This window comes from Dipodomys merriami, unplaced genomic scaffold (genome assembly GCF_024711535.1).
Source record: "Dipodomys merriami isolate MVZ:Mamm:240054 unplaced genomic scaffold, mDipMer1.0.p SCAF_26, whole genome shotgun sequence".
NCBI classification, from domain to species: Eukaryota; Metazoa; Chordata; class Mammalia; order Rodentia; family Heteromyidae; genus Dipodomys; species Dipodomys merriami.
The window spans coordinates 2,910,697-2,934,331 of NW_027204048.1; the positions used below are offsets into that span (position 1 = coordinate 2,910,697).

Below are 23,635 nucleotides of genomic sequence, written 5' to 3' on the forward strand. Positions count from 1 at the left end.
AGACTTTCCTGACATTTTCCTGCCTTTGAATCATGATCCTCAGATCTCAGTCTCCTGAGTAGTAGAAATTACAGGTATGAATGATCAACACAGGGCAGAGGTCTGACTTTTTGGGCTAATAATCTGTTAACTCTATTAATTAGTTTCTGTTGTTTGGAAATGGAAGAATATTACCAGGAGGGATAAAAATGCAAACTTTTTTTTTTTTTTTTTTTTTGGGTCCGGTCGTGGGGCCTGAACTCTGGGCCTGGGTGCTGTCCCTCAGCTCTTCAGCTCAAGGCTAGCGCTCTACCACTTGAACCACAGTGCCACTTCCAGCTTTTTTCTTTTTGCTTATGTGGTGCTGAGGAATCGAACCCAGGGCCTCAGGCATGCAAAGCAAGCACTCTACCACTGAGCCACCTTTCCAGCCCGCAAACATTTTTTTAAATGACATTTTTTTTTGCCTTTTCAAGATACTGAGAATTGAACTCAGGGCCTCATGGTTGCTGGACAGATGCTCTACCATTTGAGCCATCTCCCTTGTCCTTTTGCTGTTAGTTTATTTTCAGATAAGGTTTTGCCTGAGTTGGCCAGGGATTTTGATTGGCTTACTTAGATCTCTCTAGTAACTGGAATCATAGGTATGTGCCACCATGCCCTGTTTTTAATTTTTTTTTGTGCCAGTCTTAGGGCTTGAACTCAGAACCTGAGTGTATTTCCACTGAAGTCTAGCACTCTGCCATTTGAGCCATAGCTCCACTTCCAGATTTTTTGGTGGTAAATTGGAGAGAAGGGTTTCAGCCAGCCTAGGGTAGTTTCAAATCTCACTCCACAGACCCCAGCCTCCGGAGTAACTAGGATTACAGGAGTAAACCATCAGCGCCCCACCCCTGTTTGTTTTGGAGATTACTTCTTTCTCCTGGGCTGTCCTCAAACTAATTTTTATGTCCATTTCCTCAATAGCCTGGATTACAAGCATGTATCACCATGCCTAGCAATTTTTACTTATTTGATTTAAGAACTATTTGTCATGGAATTTTTTTTTTTTTTTTTTTTTTGTCGGCCGTGGGGCTTGAACTCTGGGCCTGGGCGCTGTCCCTCAGCTCTTCAGCTCAAGGCAAGCGCTCTACCACTTGAGCTACAGCGCCACTTCCGGTTTTTTGGTGGTTTATTGGAGATCGAAGTCTCACGGTCTCTCCTGCCCGGGCTGGCTTTGAACCGCGATCCTCAGATCTCAGCCTCCTGAGTAGCTAGGATTACAGGCGTGAGCCACCAGCGCCTGGCTATGTCATGGAATATTTTGAAAATGTATAAAACTATAAGGGAGAAAGTTAAAGATCATCTCCTCCTCTCCTTGATGCTGGAGATTGATCCCAGGGCTTCGTACATGCTTTGCAAGTTCTCTGCCATTGAGCTAGTTCTACCATTAGCCAATAATTTCTCTTTTTGTGTTTCTTTCCCAAATTCCTATTCTGTGTATATATAATTTTAAAACTATATGGGCTGGGAAGGTGGCTCAGTGGTAAAGTGCTTGCCTCCCATGCATGAAGCCCTGGATTTAATTCCTCAGCACCGCATAAGCAGAAAAAGCCAGAAGTGGCTCTGTGGCTCAAGTGGTAGAGTGCTAGCCTTGAGCTGAAGAGTTGATGGACTGCTCAGGCCCAGAGTTCATGCCCCACAACTGACAAAAATAAAAAATAAAAGTATATACTTTCAATACAGTACTACCTACAGTTTTACATTTTATTTTCCACATAATGTTTATATTGTATTTTCATCACAGTTTTGTTTTGTTTTTGACAGTCCTAGGGCTTGAACTCAGAGCCTGGGTGCTATCCTTGAGCTTTTTGTGCTCAAGGCTAGTGCTCTATCAATTGAGCCACAGCTGTACTTCCAGCTTTTGTGACATTTAATTGGAGATTAGAGCCTCATGGATTTTCCTGCCAGGGCTTGATTGGAACCACAGTCCTCGGATCTCAGCCTCCTAAATTGCTAGTATTACAGGCATGAGCTAGAACCTGGATATCACAGTTGTTGCGTTTTTGTTGGTGGTGTTGGTGTTGTTGTTGTTGGTGGTGGTGGTGATAGTACTGGAGATTGAGCTCAGGACCCCTTGCTAGACAGACAAGCTACACCCCATTCCTGTTTTATTTTTTGGTTATTTTTTGGAAATAGTCTTATGTCTTTGTCCAAGACTTGACTCAGACTTGAATCGTCCTACTTACAACCTCCCAAGTAGCTAGGATTACAATTGTGGGCCATTGTGCTTGGTCCATTTAATATGGTGATTTGTATTATCAATGTGGTATAATAACTTATTTAACTCTGCTATTGTAGAATATTTAGGCTGTTTTAAGGTTTTGTTATTAATGCCATTGATGTGAGAGTTCTTAGCTGAATTCCACTCCTAGAAAACATACATAGTAGAACTTTTTCTGAAGAGGCTGCCAGAAGAATGACTTCCTGGAGGACTTTGCTAGCACTTAGGAAAGGAAAATTGATATTATCATTCAAATTATAGACTATAGGGGACAGTGAAACTTGCTCCTTACAGCCATGTTCTGGCCATCATGGCATTCCTGGATACTTGGATAAACTGTTTTTTGCCTTGTTTTTAGAAAGAAAGTGACCATGTTAGCTTATGGTCTTACTAGATAACTTTATATAGTTTTATCTATTCTGCGTAGAATTCATACTGAGCTTCTTGTACCTATGATTATAATTACTGAGGTTTCTATGGCGTATAAAAATGACCAAAAATATATGCTAATTATAAAACGTTAAAAACAATAGAAATATAGACTACACTCTTATTTCTAATAAACTTGATAAACGTATTTTTCCTAAATGAACCAATCTTGCAAAAAATTTAAAGGGCCATACAAATTATCTTAAGACAAATTACTATCTTATGTAGAGTTCTTCCCACGATCACAGTACATTTGATTGACAAATTGCTTTACTACCCTCGATTCTCTGTCCTTGAAACAATGTTGTCTCAGCTACTGCAAAATTAGGGTCACCTGAAATGATTAATTTTTTAAAATATTGATTTCCAGGCCCAACTTCTTAGAGATTCTTATTTTTAGTCTAGGATAGTGCATTAGTTGTTTTTGTTTTGTTTTGTTTTTCATAATAAGTTACTAGGTGATACGTGAGTGGGTTTTAGAAACAGAGCGTTAGCTTACAGCCAAATATTCTATAAAAATTGCTAAAACTTTTAAGAAAAATTTACTAGAATTTACAGTTTCAGTGCCATATTGTATAATCCTTGAGGGTTTAGTTCTGCCTATTTGTAGTACAGATAATTTAGAACTTTTATTTACTTTTTTTTTTGTACTATGAAATTTGAACTTCAGGGTCTTGAGAGCTTACTAAGGCAAGCACCTCTCCTACCAAATCTGTAGTCTTTACAAAATTTCATTTACTTTTCTGATAGCATCTCCTACTTCTTGCCTGAGGCCAGCCTTGAACCATCTAGACCTCTCACAGAGCTGAGATTACAGATATGCACCACTATACCCAGCTTGTTCTTTGAGATAAGGTCTAGTTCATTTGCCTAGGCTGGCTTTGAACTTGATTTTCTCATCTATGACTCCCTGCTTGGAAGTCATAGATTGGGATTATAGTTGTGAGCCACCATACCTGGCCTAGAACTTTAAATGAACTAGGTTACTACACTAGTGTCATGATAGAAATAATATAAACAAAGTTATTTATTTTAAAAGTAGCAGTGATTGTAGCAGGATGTCAAAGAGGAAGCATGACACTACCATTTGAGCAAGGAATTGAGCTTTGTTTCTTGGATTAAAATCACAAATAACCAACTTCATTTGTATTGAAATTTTGATTTATCATTGATGGTGAGTCTACAATACAAAAAAAAAGTTTTAAAGCTAAGGATGGCTTAAACTGCAAAGAAACTAATTTCTCTCAATTAATTTACTACTGTCGAGCTCTATGAATCTACGATTCATATTACAACTTAATCTATGAGTCACAATATTGAAACAGAGGGGTTTGAGTTTTTTGTTTTTGTTTTGTTTTGGGGATTGAACCTAAATCTTTTTTTTTTTTTTTTTGGTCAGTCGTGGGGCTTGAACTCTGGGTTTGGGCACTGTCCCTGCGCTCTTCAGCTCAAGGCAAGTGCTCTACTGCTTGAGCCACAGCGCCACTTCCACCTAAACCTTTTATGTGCTAAACACATACTTAACCACAGAGTTATACCTCTAGCTCAAGAGTTTTTTTCTTTGGTTGTTCATTTTAAAGGTTTAAGTGTGATGTTTGGCTGAAAGAAAAAAGGAAGGGAAGGAAGGAAGGAAGGAAGGAAGGAAGGGAGGGAGGGAGGGAAAAGAAAGAAAGAAAGAAAGAGAAAGAAAGAAAGAAGCGCACTAGATTTGTAACAATAAGTTATATCTTTTAGAGTTCAATCAAATGGTTCCATCGGGGAAATTTCCTTAAATTATTTAAATGAAATGGATGATGTTATTATTGTTTGCAATGCTATGTTTTTTTTTTCAAAGTGACTATCTTGATTGGGCTGTTTAGCAAATGATAACTTGTCTGTGTAACTGTATTGGATTTGATGGAAGCTTGCTTTTAAGATTTGTTGTTGCTATTTCCAGTGATTGTTGGGGTCAAGGAATGCCATGTGGAGAGTGTGGATGAAGTGATGAGTCTCCTAGAGGTGGGGAATGCCGCTAGACATACGGGTACCACGCACATGAATGAGCACTCCAGCAGGTCACATGCAATTTTTACAATCAGCATTTGTCAAGTTGAGAAAAATGCAGAGGCATCTGATGATGGATCATGGTATTCCCATCGGCATATCATCTCCAAGTTCCATTTTGTAGATTTGGCTGGATCAGAACGAGTAACCAAAACAGGGAATACCGGTGAACGGTTCAAAGAATCCATTCAAATCAACAGTGGATTGCTGGCTTTAGGAAATGTAATAAGTGCCCTTGGGGACCCACGCAGGAAGAGCTCACATATTCCATACAGGGATGCTAAAATTACTCGGCTTCTGAAAGACTCCCTAGGAGGCAGTGCCAAGACTGTCATGATCACCTGTGTCAGCCCATCCTCCTCAGATTTTGATGAGTCTTTAAATTCTCTCAAATATGCCAACAGAGCTCGCAACATTAGAAACAAACCCACTTTAAACTTTAGCCCCAAGTCAGACCGTATGGATGAAATGGAATTTGAAATTAAGTTGCTGAGAGAAGCTTTGCAAAGCCAGCAGGCTAGCGTCAGCCGAACTAGCCAGGTCCTTGGAGAGAGCACTCCTGATAAAAATAGGATCCATTCTCTAGAGGAACAAGTAGCTCAGCTACAAGGGGAATGTCAGGACTACCAAAATTGTATAGAGGAAGCCTTTACCTTCTTGGTGGACCTAAAAGATGCTGTTAGATTAAACCAGAAGCAGCAAGATCAACTTCAGGAGTGGTTTAACATGACCCAAGAGGTCCGAAAGGCCGTCCTTACTTCATTCCAAGGAAGCCAGGGCAGTGGAGACCTGGAAGAAGGACCACAGCATGTTACAGTTCTCCAGCTGAAGAGAGAGCTTAAGAAATACCAGGTACTTACACATTACTTTCATGAGTAACTTGTTTATGAACTACATGTATTTGGGCAAATCAATTCTAAAAGACTGCAATTGATCATGCTTTTAAGAAGAATTCCATTTGCCCTTTGGCTTCCTCTGTTTCTTTCTATTCTCTATTGTTTCTTCTTCATGAGTTTTGACTTGATTGGTTTCTCTTCTCCTTTTCATCGTTAAACTATATAGGTCAGTATGTTATATATATTAAATAGGTCACGTGTAATATTTTGCTATCAACTTAGAGGGTGAAAAGAAATGTTTTCAGAAATAACTAAGTTGTACTTTTTTTGACCATAAAAACATGATTTTATCAGTTAATTTCTTATAAGAGAATTGTCTAAATACAAACTAATGGATAATCCCAAAACAAACTGAGTACAATAAAACTGTATCATAAATAAATTTGAACTTACACCTGAAAAGCCCAAAGTAATTTTATTTTTTTTTGTCGGTCGTGGGGCTTGAACTCTGGGCCTGAGCGCTGTCTCTCAGCTCTTCAGCTCAAGGCGAGAGCTCTACCACTTGAGCTATAGTACCAATTCAGGTTTCCTGGTGGTTTATTGGAGATAAGAGTTTCACAGACTTTCCTGCCTAGGCTGGCTTTGAACTGTGATCCTCAGATCTCAGCCTCCTGAGTAGCTAGGATTACAGGCATGAGTCACCAGCACCCGGCTCCAAAGTAATTTTTAAAACAGTTTTTTGTTTGTTTTTAATAATCTAAGTTGTACTGTAGTTCTTTAGAAAATACTTCATTCCTTAAGTCTAGATTTAATTAATTTAATCAACACATTTGACAATATCAAGCAATTTAGGAATGGATATGTATGCACATTGTATATACATATTTTGAGTTCAAAATTAATTGCCCCATTTATCATTTGAAAAAACATGGCATTAAAGTTATGTGTCACTGGGAAATAATGTGGAACAAGACACACCTGGCTCTCCTTTTGTGGCATTTGTAAGAAGAATCTTTCTTTAAGTAACCTGGTTCCCAATTTCTAGGGTGTCATCTGTTTCCTAATATAGGAAAGCATTGCTTTCTGATGAGAAATGGGTATTCTCTATTATAGCACTTTGCAAACTTTTTCAAAACAAGAAAAAAAATGTATAGAAGTGTGTTTTATATATATATATATATATATATATATATATTTAATTTTTTTGTCGGTCACGGGGCCTGAACTCTCTGGGCCTGGGCACTGTCCCTTGGCTTTTCAGCTTAAGGCTAGTGCTCTACCAGTTGAGCCACAGCACCACTTCCAGCTTTTTCTGCGTATGTGGTACTGAGGAATCGAACCCAGGGCCTCATGCATGCAAGGCAAGCACTCTACCACTGAGCCACTTTCCCAGTCCATGTGTTTTATATTTTTGCAGTCTCATTAACCTTTGTCTTAATAGAAGGCAATTGGATTTCATAATGTGCTTTCAGCAGTTTGTTATCTCATGCTGTTGAAGTTAGAAAAGAAAAATTCAGCCTTATGTAAATTTGTATTTGGAGTATTTTAATAACTTTTTAATGTAACTGGAAATTTTTTTTAATTTTTTTTTTCATGTTTGAGGAAAGTACTCTATCACTTGATCAGCGTCCTTAACCTTTTTTTGTTTGTTGATTTGTTTTATTTTTTGAGATAGTGCTCTGCTAACTTGGCCCAGGCTAGACTCTAGCTCCAGAATCCTCCCTACCTTCTGAATAATTGGATGACAAGCATGCACTACCATGCCTGACTAGGAGATGTGTGTGTGTGTGTGTGTGTGTGTTTGTGTGTGTGTGTGTGTGTGTGTGTGTGTGTGTGTGTGTGTGTGTGTGTGTGTGTGTGTGCACATGCATATGCATTTGCTGGTACTGGGGCTTGAACTCAGGGCCTTAAGTGCTTGCTTAGTCTTTTCTGCTCAACATTGGTACTCTACCACTTGGGCCATGCTTTTTTTTAACATTTTGCTGGTTAGTGGTAAATAACAATGTCTTGGATTTGACTTCCCTGGCAATCTTCAGATCTCAGCCTCAGCCTCATTAGCAGCTAGGATTATAGATGTTAGCCATTGGTACTTAGTTTCAGAGATTATTTTTTAATACTATACCAGAACTTAACAAGTAGATATTTCCTATGTTTACTTGTAGTATATGCTTTGAAATTTTTTTTTTTTTGCCTGTACCAGGGCATGAACTCATAGCTTCAAATTCTTGCTTGGCTTTTTAGCTAACAATTAGCACTGTGTCACTTTAGTCATGCCTCCAGTACCACTTTTTTGCTGGCTAATTGAAGATTGTCTTGAGGCCTACTGCCAGGACTGGTTCAGACCTTAGTCCTTTGATCTCAGCCTCTTGTGGCTAGGATTACAGGTGTAAGCCACCCATACCTGGCTAAAACTTAAAAAAAAATTAAGATTTGCTGGCTCCACATTTTGAAAATAATTGATCATTTAGGAAATAAGTTGTGTGCTAGGCTAAACAGTTATTCCAAAACCAAAATAATACCTTGGTATCATTTTTGTATTTTGTATTACTTTTGTATTTTGTTTTGTATGTAATTAGAGCTGAACCCAGGGCCTTGTGCATGGTAGGCCTTCTGCCTAACCACTTGAATTATGCTTTTTTGTTTGCATTTTGTCTCTATGAGCTACACTCACTAGCTTTTCCCAGGGCTGACTTTAAACTCAATCCTTCTGTCCGTACTCCCCAAATAGCTGAGAGTACAGGTGTTGGATACCCTGCTTGGCTATTACATTTATAAGCATTTGTTGGAAGCTGTCAAGCTCATAAGTAGCAGAAACGTTTTCTGAAATTTAATTTTTGTGAAATTCAAGGATTATAATTTGTAGAAAAGTTCAAGTTTTCCTTGAAATGGTAGGTCCTCATTTTTTGAGAAAATGTCTGCACGTACTCAAGTCTGAATAGCCATAGTTTCTTTTTCTTTTTTTTTGTTTTTTTTTTTGATTCGGTCGTGGGCCCTGAACTCTGGGCCTGGGCTCTGTCCCTCAGCTCTTCAGCTCAAGGCTAGCACTCTACCACTTGAGCCACTTCCGGCTTTATTTTTCTGCTTATGTGGTGCTGAGGAATCGAACCCAGGGCCTCATGCATGCAAGGCAAGTGCTCTACCACTGAGCCACCTTCCCAGCCCAGTTTATTTTTCTTGTAAGCCTAGTTTGTTATTCTTTTTTTTTTAATTATGAAAATACTGTACAGAGGGGTTACAATTACATGGGCAAGATAATGAGTAAATTTCTTATCAAGCATTATAACCTCCTCCTTTGTTTCCCCTTCCCATCCTATCCTCCTCCCCCCAGTCCTCCCCCCCCCCCCACCAAAGTTGTAAAGTTCGTTTTCAACAAAACGACTTGTACATCTCATTGTTGCAATGGGTTCATCTGTATAGCACAAACTAGCCTCTAATTTACCATCTTGTTAACTCAGTCTCCTGAGTACTGGGATTTCAAGCATGCACCACTATGCCTGGTATAGTTTGTCATTTTTAAGTTCCTAGTGCTGCTTATAAATCATCTGCAAGTGCTTAAGTACATTCCCCACATACAGCTTTTCCCACACACACAAACTCCAGAATTGAAAATTAATTTTTTTGTTGTTGTTGTTGGTCATGGTGCTTGAACTCTGGGCCTGGGCACTGTCCCTCAGCTCTTCAACTCAAGGTGAGTGCTCTACCACTTGAGCCACAGCGCCACTTCTGGTTTTCTGGTGGTTTATTGGAGATACGAGTTTCACAGACTTTCTTGCCCAGGCTGGCTTTGAACAATGATCCTCAGATGTCAGCCTCCTGAGTAGCTAGGATTACAGGCATGAGCCACCAGTGCCTGGCTGAAAATTAATTTTTTTATGCCAGTCTTGGCACTTGAACTCAGGATATGGGTGCTGCCCCTGAACTTATTCTGCTCAAGGCTAGCACTCTACCACTTCAGCCACAGTTTAAGTTCCATCTTTTTGGTAGTTAATTGGAGATAAGAGTCTCATGAACTTTCCTTCCCAGGATGGCTTCAAAGAGTGATCCTAATATCTCAGCTTCCTAAGTAGGATTACAGGTGTGAGCTATAGGCACTTGGTAAGGCAATACTTTGTTTTCTTTCCTTTTTGTGAAAGGTGGTAACCATGGCTTGCCTCTTTCCTACACAGAATAAGCCCTTCCTCAGTAGTGTAAGAAACTGGTAGGACAGGAAGTACAGGTAATTGGAAAATTGAATTTTGGGATAATACAGATGTTGATAAGGAGAACTGCTTTTCCTTTTTCTTGCTTCTTAGGTGGCTGAAATTGGAAACCCATACCACCTACTATTAGAGGGGTAGGAAAAGTGCTAATTTTCTTTCTTCCTCTGTTAGAAACTCTAAATTTGCTCTGGATTATGGCTTTCTGAAGATACTAACATCTTTCTGGAAAAGAATACCATGATCAGATTATTCTGGGGAATGCTAGATGACAGAAAGCAAGGTTTTCTTAATTATAGGATTTGACAGAGCTTGGAAAATGCTAATGAATATTATCATTCTCAAAGTGAGAGACACAGCCCCTTTCCCCTATTAATTGGGGTCTGGAATCTTACAGGACTAATGATCTCTAGGTACTACTGGATAGCAAATGATAAAACAAACGAAACTTGTCATTCCACACATTTTTGTTGCTTTGGCAGTATTACTGGGATTTGAATTCCAGGTTTGCAGCTCTGGCTAGGCTCATTTGTTATCATCTGAGTTGTGCAGCTAGACTAGCTTTTCTCTGGTTATTTTGGAGCTGGAGTCTACCATACTTTATTGCCCAGGATGGCTTCCGTTTCAATCTTCAGGCTCTCAGCCTCTTGAGTAGCTAGGATTACTTACAGGCATGAACTACTGAGTCTGGCTCAAATAAATTCATATTTTGACCTTCCTTTTCTTCTGTGAGATAACCAAAAACAAACAAACAAACAACAACAACAACAACAACAACAACAACAACAACAATAAAACCAGTGGTTAAAAACAACTATGCCAGGGCTAGGAGGGTAGAGTGCTTGCCTTGCCTTGCATGCATGAGGCCCTGGGTTCAGTTCCTCACCACCACATAGTGGCCCATAATGGCACTGTGGCTTAAGTAATAGAGTGCTAGATTTAAGCTAAAGAGCTGAGGGAGTCTAGAGTTCAGGCCCCACGACCGACAAAAAGAAAGAAAAAAAGAACAAACGTGTCTCCTGGGCACTCGTGGTTCACGTCTGTAATCCTAGCTACTCAGGAGGCTGAGAGCTGAGGACTGCAGTTCAAAGACAGCCTGGGCAGGAAAGTTTGTGAGCATTCACCAGCAAAAGGCTGGAAGAGGAGCTGTGATTCAATTGGTAGAGGACTAGCATTGAGCAGAAAAACTCAGGGGGAGCAACCAGGCCCTGAGTTCAAGCCCCAGGACCACAAAACACACACACACACACACACACACACACACACACACACACACACACACACACACACACACACACACACACACACACACACACACACACACACACACACACACACACACACACACACACACACACACACACACACACACCTGGATGAAGTAAAGCTCAATAATTGTTAGCTAATTATAATCTCTTTTATTTATTTATTTATTTATTTATTTATTTATTTATTTATTTATTTATTTATTTATTTTTGTTGGTCGTGGGGCCTGAATTCTGGGCCTAGGTGCTTGTCCCTCAACTCTTCAGCTCAAGGATAGTGCTCTGTCACTTGAGCCACAGTGCCACTTCCAGTTTTCTAGTGGTTTATTAGAGATAAGAGTCTCATGGACTTTCCAGGCTGGCAGGCTGGCTTTGAATGGTGATCTTCAGATCTCAGCCTCCTAAGTAGCTAGGATTACAAGCGTGAGCCACAAGCACCGGGCTTCCTCTCTTTTATTTATTTATTTGATTAGCTCCCCTGGGCTTAGGCATGTAAAAGTATCAGCTTTAGTCTTCCTAGAGAAGAACATCCCATGTGTCACTGTGAATGTAGCTTGGTAAACTGTCCTGCTTAGGGAGATTGCTTGGCATCACGACAGGAAGGCAGCCGGGTGAAATTTTTTTTTTCTTAGCCCTGCTTCTTTTCTTGAGTCTAGTAAGCAGACAAGTAAGCTTATTGAAAACTTCTTGGCCAAGATGAGATTGTAGTCAGATTATTGGTAAGGAAGTAACATTTTTTTTTTGTTTTTTGTCGGTTGTGGGGCTTGAACTCTGGGCTTGGGCGCTGTCCCTCACTCTTCAGCTCAAGGCTAGCGCTCTACCACTTGAGCCACTTCTGTAGCATTTGTTTTGAAGTTACCATCTCTCATAAATATCTCTAAGGGACTTTGTCATTGTTGTTTGGGGTGTGTGGGGTGTGTGTGTGTGTGTGTGTGTGTGTGTGTGTGCGTGCGTGCGTGTGTGCGTGCGTGTGTGTGTGTGTGTGTGTGTGTGTGTGTGTTGGGACAGTTACTAGAGTTTGGACTTAGGGCTTATGGGCTCTATTCTTTTTTTAAAAAATAATTATTTATTGAGATTAAGTGATTACATAAATTTCACAAATTTCACAGTATTGTGGGATAGTAATAGTTAAAGTCACAAACACATTTTAATCTTCACAAGGCAAATTGTCATTATCATGGTCTATAAAGTTTGTGAGTTCTATGAGCTTTGACAATACAACTTCAATACAACTTCCACGTCAAGTGATATGTACATTTCTTTGTTTAATCTAAGCTGTTCCCTCTTTCCCTCTCATTCCCTCATGGGCTCTATTCTTTTTAGCTTTTCTTTCACTCAAGGCGGCTCTTTACCTCTTTAGCCACAGATATACTTCTGGCTTTTTGCTGTTAGTTGGAGAAAAAGTTTCATAGGCTTTCCTGCCTGACCTGGCTTTGAGCTTCAATCTTCAGATTTCAGCCTCCTGAATACCTAGGATTATAGTCATGAATCTTGAGCACCCAGCTTACTTTGTTTCTTTTTGTATTTTGAGTACAAGAGTAGACAACAAAGATAAATGTATTGAATAAACATTGAAATAAATAGAAACCAAATAAAATTATAAAACATTTATAGACATATTTAAATATGCAGAAGTTAAACTTCTGAAATTAAAAAAAAAATGCATGTATGGGCTAGGAAGGTGGCTCAGTGGAAGAGTGCGTGCCTTGCATGCATGAGGCCCTGTGTTCGATTCCTCAGCACCACATAAGCAGAAAAAAGCTGGAAGAGGAGCTATGGCTCAAGTGATAAGAGTGCTAGCCTTGAGCTGAAGAGCTGAGGGACAGCGCCCAGGCCTTGAGTTTGGGTCCTACAACCAAAAAAAAAATAATGCATGTAGAATAAAGAATAATTCTCATTATTATAGTTACATCTATGGTCTTTATAATATGGTATACAACTATATTGTAATATTAAAATGCAACCATATTTTAATATGGTTATATAACATATTATAAAGACCATTGGAATCTTAAGAATCTCAGAGAAGCTGGGCACCAATGGCTCATGCCTGTAATCCTAGCTACTCAGGAGGCTGAGATCTGAGGATCATAGTTTAAAGCTAGCTGGGGCAGGAAAGTCTGTGAGACTATTCAAAAAATCTGCAAGTGGCACTGTGGCTCAAGTGGTAGAGTGCTAGCATTGAGCAGAAAAGCTCAGGGAGAGAACCAGGCCCTGAGTTCAAGCCCCAGGACTGGCAGAAAAAAAAAGAATCATAGAGAAAAGGAGGGACTCACCTAAAGTCTTACTATCAAGTGGGTAAAATCAAAACTGGCCTCAGATCTAGGGCCCAGTGCAAGGTCTGATCATTACCATTCTACTTCCAGAAAAGTCACACATGTGCTATATCTTAGATTAAGTTGTTTTGTAAAGTGAAAAGTATTTTTGCAACGAACCACTCATGGCTTTATAGCTTTGTAGTAAAGAGCAGAAACTTAGGCTTCAAATAGAGCCTGGGATTGAATCTTAACTATTGTATCATCTTGGGAAGAAATTCAAATCTCACTGAGCCTTAGTTTCTTCATGGTAAGGAGTCATGTCTATTTAGGGAGATTTTCAGATTACTAAATATATGGCATGAAGTAGGACCTTAATGAATAATTTCATGCTTATTTAATTTAAAATTATTCAGACATCCTAAGGTGTCTGAAAAACACAATTCTTCAGAAACCAAGAAATAAGACCAGATAACTGCATTTTCTGTCTTCAAAAGACATCTCTTCATTGTGAAAGCATATGAAATCCTCAAGTATACTTCATTTAAATGCTTATTTGTATTATTTTTTTCACTTTTTAAAAAATTTAATTTGATTGTAAAGGTGATATACAGAGGGGTTACAATTACATAAGGTAATGGTACATTTCTTGTAGAACATTGTTACCCCACTTTTCCCCAATTTCTCTCCCCCCAACTCACCTTCTCCCCAAGTTGTAAAGTTCATTTCCAACATAGTGTTTCATTTGGTTTACCCTTTGTCCTTGTTTCACCATTTTGTTATTCCCCTTCCCTTCCCAAATAAGATATATGTATATACAAGACACAGGTACCAAAATCAAAAACAATGAAATGGGATAAATCAAAGGGTAAAAAAAAGAAATAACTTCATGCAGTACATTAACAAAAGCCAACGTTTGTTTCCATATCTTGGAGTTAATTTCAATTAGCATCATTTTATATAGTCATATGTATATAGCTACTGAGCTATTGTGATCCTCAACCCAGTGTTCCCCAGGAGATGAATGGATCAAGAAAAAGGAATTCTATGTTTCCATCAGAACGAATGGCATCACCTCATTCATAAGGAAATGGAAAGACTTGGAAAATACATATTGAGTGAAGTAAGCCAGACTCAAAGAAACATAGCCTCCATGGTTTCCCTCATTTGTTCTTATGTTTTGCAATTTAGAAATATCTGAACTTTAAAAACACACATGAGCCCGGCGCTGGTGGCTCACGCCTATAATCCTAGCTACTCAGGAGGCTGAGATCTGAGGATCTCGGTTCAAAGCCAGCCCGGGCAGGAGAGACCGTGAGACTCCTATCTCCAATAAACCACCAGAAAACCGGAAGTGGCGCTGTAGCTCAAGTGGTAGAGCGCTTGCCTTGAGCTGAAGAGCTGAGGGACAGCGCCCAGGCCCAGAGTTCAAGCCCCACGACCGACAAAAAAAAACACACATGAAAATTCAGCATTTCTAGCAGACCTGTAAAAATCATACTGGATATACTGTAGAATCCTGATAAGTAGTTTTCATATAAAGGAAATGAAAGTCAGGAAAGCTTTGTCTTCCTGGTAATTAATTGCAAGGATATAGCAATGATAGCTTCCTCATCAGTTTGGGGTTTTGTTTATAAAGAAACCAGGAAAAACTTGAAATGAAAGGGGAAAACGAAAAGAAAATATGTTGTCTACCTAAGATGCTAAGAGTTTTGTTATTATGAAGGTTCTCTTGAGTATTGGCCCTGGTGAATGTCACTTTTTCTTTTCTGTGCAGTGTGCTCTGGCTGCTGCTGACACTATATTTAATCAGAAGGAACTGGAGGTGAAGGAACTAAAGAAACAAATGCAAGAGTTGATGCAGGAAAACAAAGGATATATTGTATCTTTGAAAGAAGCTCAGAAAGTGAATAGATTACAGGTAGGGTTCCTTAATTTATCTACTTCTGTAGATGTAGTACTTTAAACAGAACAGCATTTTATTTTAACTTTTAATTTTTTATTTATCTTTAAGTAGTTGTACAGAGGGGTTTCAATTCAATATATCAATTTATGAGTACAATGCACCTTGATAAATGCCACCCCTTCCATTGTTATTTCCCGTCTCTCTCAACTCCATCCATCCCCTCAAACTGTCTGATTCCATTTTCACATATATACATTGAATTTATGACTGTACAGAATAGCATGTTAAATGATAAATAGACACTTAAGTATATTTCAGTTGAAGGATCTAAACGTAGGTACCTGAAAGATGGTAGTTTTTCCCCTAAATAATTTGAGAAACCATTTTTAGTTTAACTTCTGTTTCACAAAATGAAGCTAATACCTAGAATTTAATTTATATGTTCTATAGTGCTTATTTTTTTCTCCATACTTATCCCTTCAGTTGTTTGTGAAGTTAGTACGCAGTATCATGTATCACACTTGTAATCCAAGCTACTCTGGGGACTGAGATCTGGTAGATCAAGGTTTGAAGCTAGCCAGGGCAGGAAAGTCCAAAAGATTCTTATCTTTATAATTAACCATCAAAAAGCTACTCTGTGGTCATGGTCAAATGGTAGAGCAAGAAGCTGAGTGAGCTTAATTAAGATCCTAAGTTTAAACCCTAGTACTTGCTGATATTGGAGTTTGAACTCAGCTTTGAGCTTGCTAGTTAAGTGCTCTATATTTTAAGCTATGCCCTAGCCCCTCTTTATTCTTTATTTTTCAGATAAGGTCTCATTATTTTTTGTTTGTTTATTTTGTTGGTTGTGGGGCCTGAACTCTAGGTATGGGTGCTGTCCCTCAGCTCTTCAGCTCAAGGCTAGTGCTCTACCACTTGAGCCACAATGTCACTTCTGCTTATGTGGTGTGCTGAGGAATCAAACCCAGGGCCTCCTGCATGTAAGGCAAGCACTCTACCACTGAGCCACCTTGGCCACACTCATCATACCTATATCTCCCAAATAGCTTGGATTATAGGTGTTAAGAAACATGTTCAGGTCTTCTTTTACAATAATATATCCATTTAAAATAGTATCTGCCCTCCTGAGCTTATTCTTACCTGCATTCTACGACAACTCTATAAAATTTCTTAATTTTTTATTACCTATAAGTTATAAAGAGTCATTTCATTTCCAATACACAGGTCCAAATTCTTTTTTATTTTGTCTTGTGGTACAGAATGGTTCAATCCTTTCAATTATTGAAACTTGCTTTTTGCATAAGCATCAGGCCATTTTTTTTTGTTGATGTACATGTGCTTATAAGACTGTATTTTCTCCTTAATTGGGTTTATTTAAATCTGTATTTTCATTCACTTTTTGGGTCTTTTTCTATCAGTCATTTAAGAGAGTGATGTTAAAATCTCTCAAAATAATTTTGGATTTGTTTTTTTTCATGTAATTCTAAGTGATTTTTCTTTTTACATAAGACAAGACGTATTGAGGCTGTGTTATTAAGTACATACATGTAGAATTGCTATTTCATACTGATAAATTGACCTTTCAATTTTTTAATTTACTTTTAGCTCTCCTAATGGTTCTTGCATTTTTTGGGGGGGGAGGGGATCGTGGGGCCTGAACTCTGGGCCTGGGCACTGAACCTCAGCTCTTCAGCTCAAGACTAGTGCTTTATCACTTGAACCACAGTGCCACTAACGACTTGTGGTGCTAAGGAATCAAAGGTAGGGCCTCATGCATGCAAGGCAAGCACTCTACCACTGGGCTACCTTCCCAGCCCCGTAAAGTCTGTTTTGTGATTACTATAGCTACACCATTTTTCTTTGAATAGGAATTTATATGGAGGATTTTAAAAAATCATTCTTATTTTTTCTGTATCTTAGGCTTATTGTAAGCAGCCTATTGTCACCTTTGCAGTCTTCTCAGATAGTCTTGGTCATTTATTTATTTATTTTTATTTTTTCTGCCAGTTATGGGGCTTGAACTCAGGGCCTGGGCACTGTCCTTGAGCTTCTTTTGTTTAAGGCTAGTACTCTACCACTTGAGCCACAGTGCCACTTCTGGCTTTTTCTGTCTAGGTAGTACTAAAGAATTGAACCCAGGGTTTCATGCATGCTAGGCAAGTACTCTACCACTTAGCCATGTTCCCAGCCCTCTTGATCTTTTAATAGGACTATTTAGTTCATTTATGAATTTAACATAATTACTCTCACAGTTGTGTTTTTTGTTCATCTTTCCTGCTCAGTTTTCCTATTTCTCTCTTTTGTTACCTTCTTGTGTATCAGTTGGGTATTTCTTATTTTTCTATTGCTTTTTCCACTAATGTCAAAGCTATGCTTTTCTTTATTTTTCTAGTGATTATGCCATCTACCTTTTTATTAAAGTCTAATAATCAGTACTTTTACCTTTTCCCAAGACAATGTAAGTGCTTAACTGATCACTCCTCAATTTATATGCCATTAATACTGTATACTTATTTGAATACATGACTTTTTTTTTTTTGTCGGCTTGGGTGCTGTCCCTGAACTCTTCATCTCAAGATGAGCACTCTGCTGCTTGAGCCACAGTGCCACTTTCTGTTTTCTAGTAGTTTATTGGAGATAAGAGTCTCATGGACTTCCCTGCCCGGGGCTGGCTTTGAACCATGATCCTCAGATCTCAGCCTCCTGAGTAGCTAGCCACTGGTGCCTGGCTTACATGACTTTTAAATAATACTGCTTTTATTTTTTTTATTTTTATTTTTTTTGGGTCCGGTTGTGGGGCCTGAACTCTGGGCCTGGGTGCTGTCCCTCAGCTCTTCAGCTCAAGGCCAGCACTCTACCATTTGAGCTACAGCGCCACTGCGGCTTTTTTCTTTTTGCTTATGTGGTGCTGAGGAATCGAACCCAGGGCCTCATGCATGCAAGGCAAGCACTCTACCACTGAGCCACCTTCCCAGCCCACTGCTTTTATTTTTTGGCAGTAGTAGGGCTTATTCTAAGTAATCAGGCACTCATCACTTGAACCACTACACCAATCCCTTTTAGTGTTGGTTATTTTCAAGTAAGGGTCTTACTTTATGCTCAGGCTAGCTTGGACTGTGGTCTTTCTATTGTGCTTCCCTTAGTCACTGAGATCACAGGTTCTCACCACTGAGCCTAGCCTTTGTGATGAGTCCTGTGCCTCCATATCTAGCTGTTGACTAAGATGGAATCTCATGATCTTTTTTTTTTTTTTTTTTTTTAATTGTAAAGATACTATACAGAGGGTTACAGTTACATGAGTGAGGTAATGAGTACACTTCCACTTCCTCTTGAACATTGTTACCCCCTCCATTGTTTTCCCCCTACCATCCCCTCCCTCCCTCCCTTCCCCAAGGTTCTTTTTTTTTTTTTTTGATTGTGATTAAGTGATTACTTAATTTCCGGAAATTCACAGTATTGTGGAATAATGATGCTCATTTAAAGTCACAAGTTCATTCTAACTTTCCTGGAGCAAATTGTCTATCACAGTCTGTAATATATAACGGTGCTCATATGTTATATACCATATATGTGATCAGCAGCATGGGGATATTTAGTAGTGGTTCAACCAGATGAGTGGGAGTTCTTTGTTTCTTAAGTCCTGTTAGTTTTGTCATATCACCTAACATTTTGGATTCATCATCCACTTATCAGGGAGACCATGTACTGTTTGTCTCTTCGTTCTTGGCTTACCTCGCTCAACATGATTCCTTCTAGCTCCATCCATTTCCCTGCAAATGCCATTATTTTGTCATTTCTAATGGCTGCATAATATTCCATTGTGTATAGATACCACAATTTTTGGATCCATTCATCTGTGGTGGGGCATCTAGGTTGTTTCCATATCCTAGCTATTGCGAACAGTGCTGCAATAAACATGGAGGTGCACGTGTCCTTGTATATTGGTTCCTGTTGTTCAGGGTAGATGCCTAGAAGTGGTATGACTGGGTCGTAAGGGAGGTCAATCTTTAGCTTTCTAAGGACCCTCCAGACTGCTTTCCAAAGTGGTTGTATGAGTGTACATTCCCACCAGCAGTGTAATAGCGTTCCTCGTTCTCCACATCCCCTCCAGCATTTGTCGTTGGCTGATTTGTGGATGTGGGACATTCTGACTGGGGTAAGGTGGTATCTCAGGGTTGTCTTTATTTGCATTTCCTTCACCACCAGGGATGATGAACATTTCCTCATGTGTTTCTTTGCCATTTTTATTTCTTCATTTGAGAAGTCCCTCTTTAGTTCCCTTGCCCATTTAGTAATTGGTTTGTTGGGTTTGGGAGGGATTAGTTTCTTGAGTTCCCTGTATATACAGGATGTTAACCCCTTGTCTGATATATTGCTGGTAAATATTTTTTCCCAATTAGTTGGTTGTCTTTCTAGCTTGGTTGCGATAGCTTTATCTGTGCAGAAGCTTTTTATTTTAAGGTAGTCCCATTTGTCGAGTCTCTCTCCAATTTGTTGTGACCCTGGGACTCTGTTCAGGAAGTTCCTTCCTGTGCCTATTAGTTCAAGTGTCTCTCCTACTCTGTCCTGCAGTAGTTTCAGAGATTCAGGTTTAATGTTAAGGTCTTTAATCCATTTTGAGTTGATGTTGGTGCATGGTGATAGGCTGGGGTCCACTTTTAGTTTTCTGCATGTGGCTGCCCAGTTTTCCCAGCACCAGCGGTTGAAGAGGCTGTGTTTCTTCCATTGTATGTCTTTGGCTCCTTTGTCGAATATCAGCTGGCTGTAGGCCTGTGGGTTTATTTCTGGATCTTCTATTCTGTTCCATTGGTCTTCGGGTCTGTTTTTGTGCCAGTACCATGCTGTCTTTGTTATTATGGCTCTGTAGTAGAGTTTGAAGTTCGGCATGGATAGCCCTCCCATATTGTCTTTATCCCCTAGAATTGTTTTGGCTATTCTAGGTCTTTTGTTGTTCCATATGAATTTTTGGACTGTTTTCTGTATTTCAGTGATGTACGTCATTGGGATTTTAATAGGAATTGCGTTGAATTTGTATATTAGTTTTGGAAGTATTACCATCTTTACTATATTAAGTCGGCCTATCCAGGAGCATGGGAGGTCTTTCCATTTCCTAGTGTCTTCTGCAATTTCTTTCTTTAACTTTTTATAGTTCTCATTAAATAGTTCTTTTACATCTTTGGTTAGGTTAATTCCTAAATATTTTATTTTTCGGGAGGTTATTGTGAATGGGGTTGCTCCCTTTATTTCCCTCTCTTCCTGTACATTATCAGTGTATAGGAAGGCAACTGATTTTTGTGGGTTTATTTTGTATCCTGCTATTTTGCCGAAGTGATTTATGATTTCTAAGAGTTTGGGGATGGAGTTTTTGGGATCGTGGAGGTATAGTATCATGTCATCTGCAAAAAGGGATAGTTTAACTTCTTCTTTCCCTATGCGGATCCCTTTAATGTCTTTTTCTTGCCTTATTGCCCTGGCTAAGGGTTCTAGGACTATATTGAAGAGGAGTGGAGACAGTGGGCATCCTTGCCTTGTTCCTGATTTTAGGAGAATTGGTTGCAGCTTTTCCCCATTAAGTATAATATTGGCTATTGGTCTGTCATAAATGGCTTTTATTGTTTTTAGAAATGTTCCTTCTATTCCTATTTTCTCCAGAGCTTTTAGCATGAATGAATGTTGAATTTTGTCAAAGGCCTTTTCTGCATCTGTAGCGATAATCATGTGATTCTTGACCTTGGCTCTGTTGATATGTTGGATTACATTTATTGACTTACGTATGTTAAACCATCCCTGTGTCTCTGGGATGAAGCCTACCTGGTCATAATGAATTATTTTTTTTATGTGTTTCTGGATTCTGTTAGCTAGAATCTTGTTAAGGATCTTTGCATCTGTGTTCATCAAGGAGATTGGCCTGTAATTCTCCTTTTTGGTTGGGTCTTTGCCTGGTTTGGGGATGAGTGTGATATTGGCTTCGTAGAATGAGTTTGGGATAGCTCCTTCCTTCTCTGTTTCTCTGAAGAGCTTGAGGAGTATGGGTATTAGTTCTTGTTTAAAGGTCTTATAGAATTCTGCTGTGAATCCATTTGGTCCTGGGCTTTTTTTTGTTGGAAGACTTTTGATAGCTTCCTGTATCTCATTATAGGATATTGGCTTATTTAATTGGTTAACTTCTTCTTTGCTCAGTTTGGGCAACTTGTATTTCTCTAAAAATGCATCCATTTCTGCCCGATTTTCTTCCTTTAGAGAGTATAGCTTTTGAAAGTAGTCTGTTAGAATTGTTTGGATATCTTGGGTACGTGTGGTGATGTTTCCCGTGGCATCCCTAATCCTATTAATATGGGTTTCCTCTCTTCTTTTTTTAATCTAGCCAATGGGCCATCAATTTTGTTTATTTTTTCAAAGAACCAGCTTTTTGTTTGGTTTATTTTGGTTATGGTTTTCTGATTTTCTAATTGGTTAATCTCTGCTTTTAATTTGGTTATCTGGCTTCTTCTAGTAGCTTTAGGTCCCATTTTTTCCTGTTTTTCTAGCTGTTTTAATTGCAACATGAGATTATTTACTTGGTCTGTCTCCATTCTCTTGATGTGGGCACTGAGGGCAATAAATTTGCCCCTCAGGACTGCTTTTGCTGTGTCCCACAAGTTTCTTTGTGAGGTGTTTTCATTTTCATTGAATTGTAGGAAATGCTTTATTTCTTCTCTGATCTCTTCTGTTATCCAGGCATTGTTAAGGAGTGTGCTGTTCAATTTCCATGTATTGGAGAAATTTCTGCGGTATGCTTTGTTATTGAGAGCTAGCTTGATTCCACTGTGGTCAGATAGGATACAGGGGATTATGTCGATCCCTTTGTATTTGCTTAAGTTCCTTGCATGAACTATGATATGGTCTATTTTGGAGAAAGTTCCGTGAGCTGCTGAGAAGAATGTGTACTGTGTTGTTTTAGGGTAAAATACTCGGTAGATGTCAGTTAATTCCGCTTGAAGTATGGCCTCTCTTAATTCGGTAGCTTCTTTGCCAATCCTCTGGTTGGTAGACCTGTCCTTTGGTGAGAGTGGTGTGTTAAAGTCTCCTAGTATTATCGTATTGGGATCTATTTTATTCTGTAAGTTTGAGAGCATTTGTTTGACATATCTGGGTGCACCAATATTTGGGGCATATAAGTTGATGATGGTTATATCCTCCTCTTGGATTGTTCCCTTTATTAATATGTAGTGTCCGTCCTTGTCTTTCTGTACTGATTTTAATGAAAAGTTTATTTTGTCAGATATCAGGATAGCTACACCTGCTTTCTTACTGGGGGCGTTTGATTGGTAGATCCTTTTCCACCCCTTCACTCTGAGTTTGTTTGTATGTTTGGCTGAGAGGTGGGTCTCCTGAAGGCAACAGATGGATGGGTCTTGTTTTCTTATCCAGTCCTCAGTTCGTTTTCTTTTAATTGGCGAATTCAGCCCATTTATATTAAGAGAAAGTATAGAGAGATGCATTGTTGTCCCTGCCATTCTGTTTTCCTAAGTTTTTCTTTTTTCCTTTCCTCCTGTGCTTGCTCAGTTAGACTTTGAGTAACGCCTGTTTGGGGCAGGCCCCAGTTCCTGGCTGCTTTCTTCAGGTTGTGTCCCCCCTCTTAGAATTCTTTGTAATGCTGGCTTAATGTTTATGTATTCATTTAGTTTTTCTTTGCTATTAAAAGTTTTCAGTTCTCCATCAAATGTGAATGCTAGCTTTGCCGGGTAGATCAGTCTGGGTTGGCAGTTATTGGCTCTCAGGGCTCGTATGGTGCTTTCCCAGGCTTTTCTTGCATTCATTGTTTGTGTGGAGAGATCTGCAGTAATTCTTATTTTTTTCCCATTGTAGTATAGCTCCTTCTTCATTTTTGCTGCATGCAGGATTGTTTCCTTATTATTCAGATCTATCATTTTTACTATAATGTGTCTAGAAGTGTTTCTCCTGGGGTCTTGCTTGTTGGGTGTTCGATAAGCTTTTGTGATGTAGTTAAGATGGTCGTTTTTGAGGTGGGGAAAATTTTCATTGATTATCTTGTTAAATAGGTGTTGCATTCCCTTGCTCTGGAATTCCTCACCTTCGTCCACTCCAATTATGCGAAGGTTAAATTTTTTAGCATTATCTGCTTGCTCTTGAATATCCCTTTGGTTTAATTTGAGTGTTTTTTCCATATCTGTCACTTTTTGGTCCAGTTGGTGTATTCTGTCTTCTGTATCTGACACCCTACCTTCCATTTCATTCACTCTGTTGACAGTGGCTTCTATTGTGGTTTGCATGGAGGAAATGGATCCCTTTATGGATTCAATGTTGGTTCTCAGAGTACTGATCTCACCTCTCAATGAGGTATGCATTACCTCTAATTTGGCATTTATCTCACTTCTTACTGAGGTTTGTGCAGCTTCTATTTTTGCATGCATCTCTTGTTTGATACCCTGTATCTCTTTGGATAGCTCATCCTTGTGCTCT

General features: G+C 39.1%; 1 protein-coding gene across 3 annotated transcripts in view; it reads left to right on the plus strand.

Annotated features, from left to right (window-relative positions):
• Nucleotides 1-23,635, plus strand: part of Kif27 (kinesin family member 27) — a 101,831-nt gene that overhangs the window by 18,267 nt on the left and 59,929 nt on the right. For 2 of the 3 annotated variants that reach the window (XM_070035509.1, XM_070035510.1), the window contains exons 4-5: nucleotides 4,608-5,566; nucleotides 15,044-15,187. In XM_070035509.1, the coding sequence (XP_069891610.1) occupies nucleotides 4,608-5,566; nucleotides 15,044-15,187 (1,103 nt within the window). The remainder of the gene's footprint in view (nucleotides 1-4,607; nucleotides 5,567-15,043; nucleotides 15,188-23,635) is intronic. The other variant, XM_070035511.1, reaches the window with a different exon arrangement.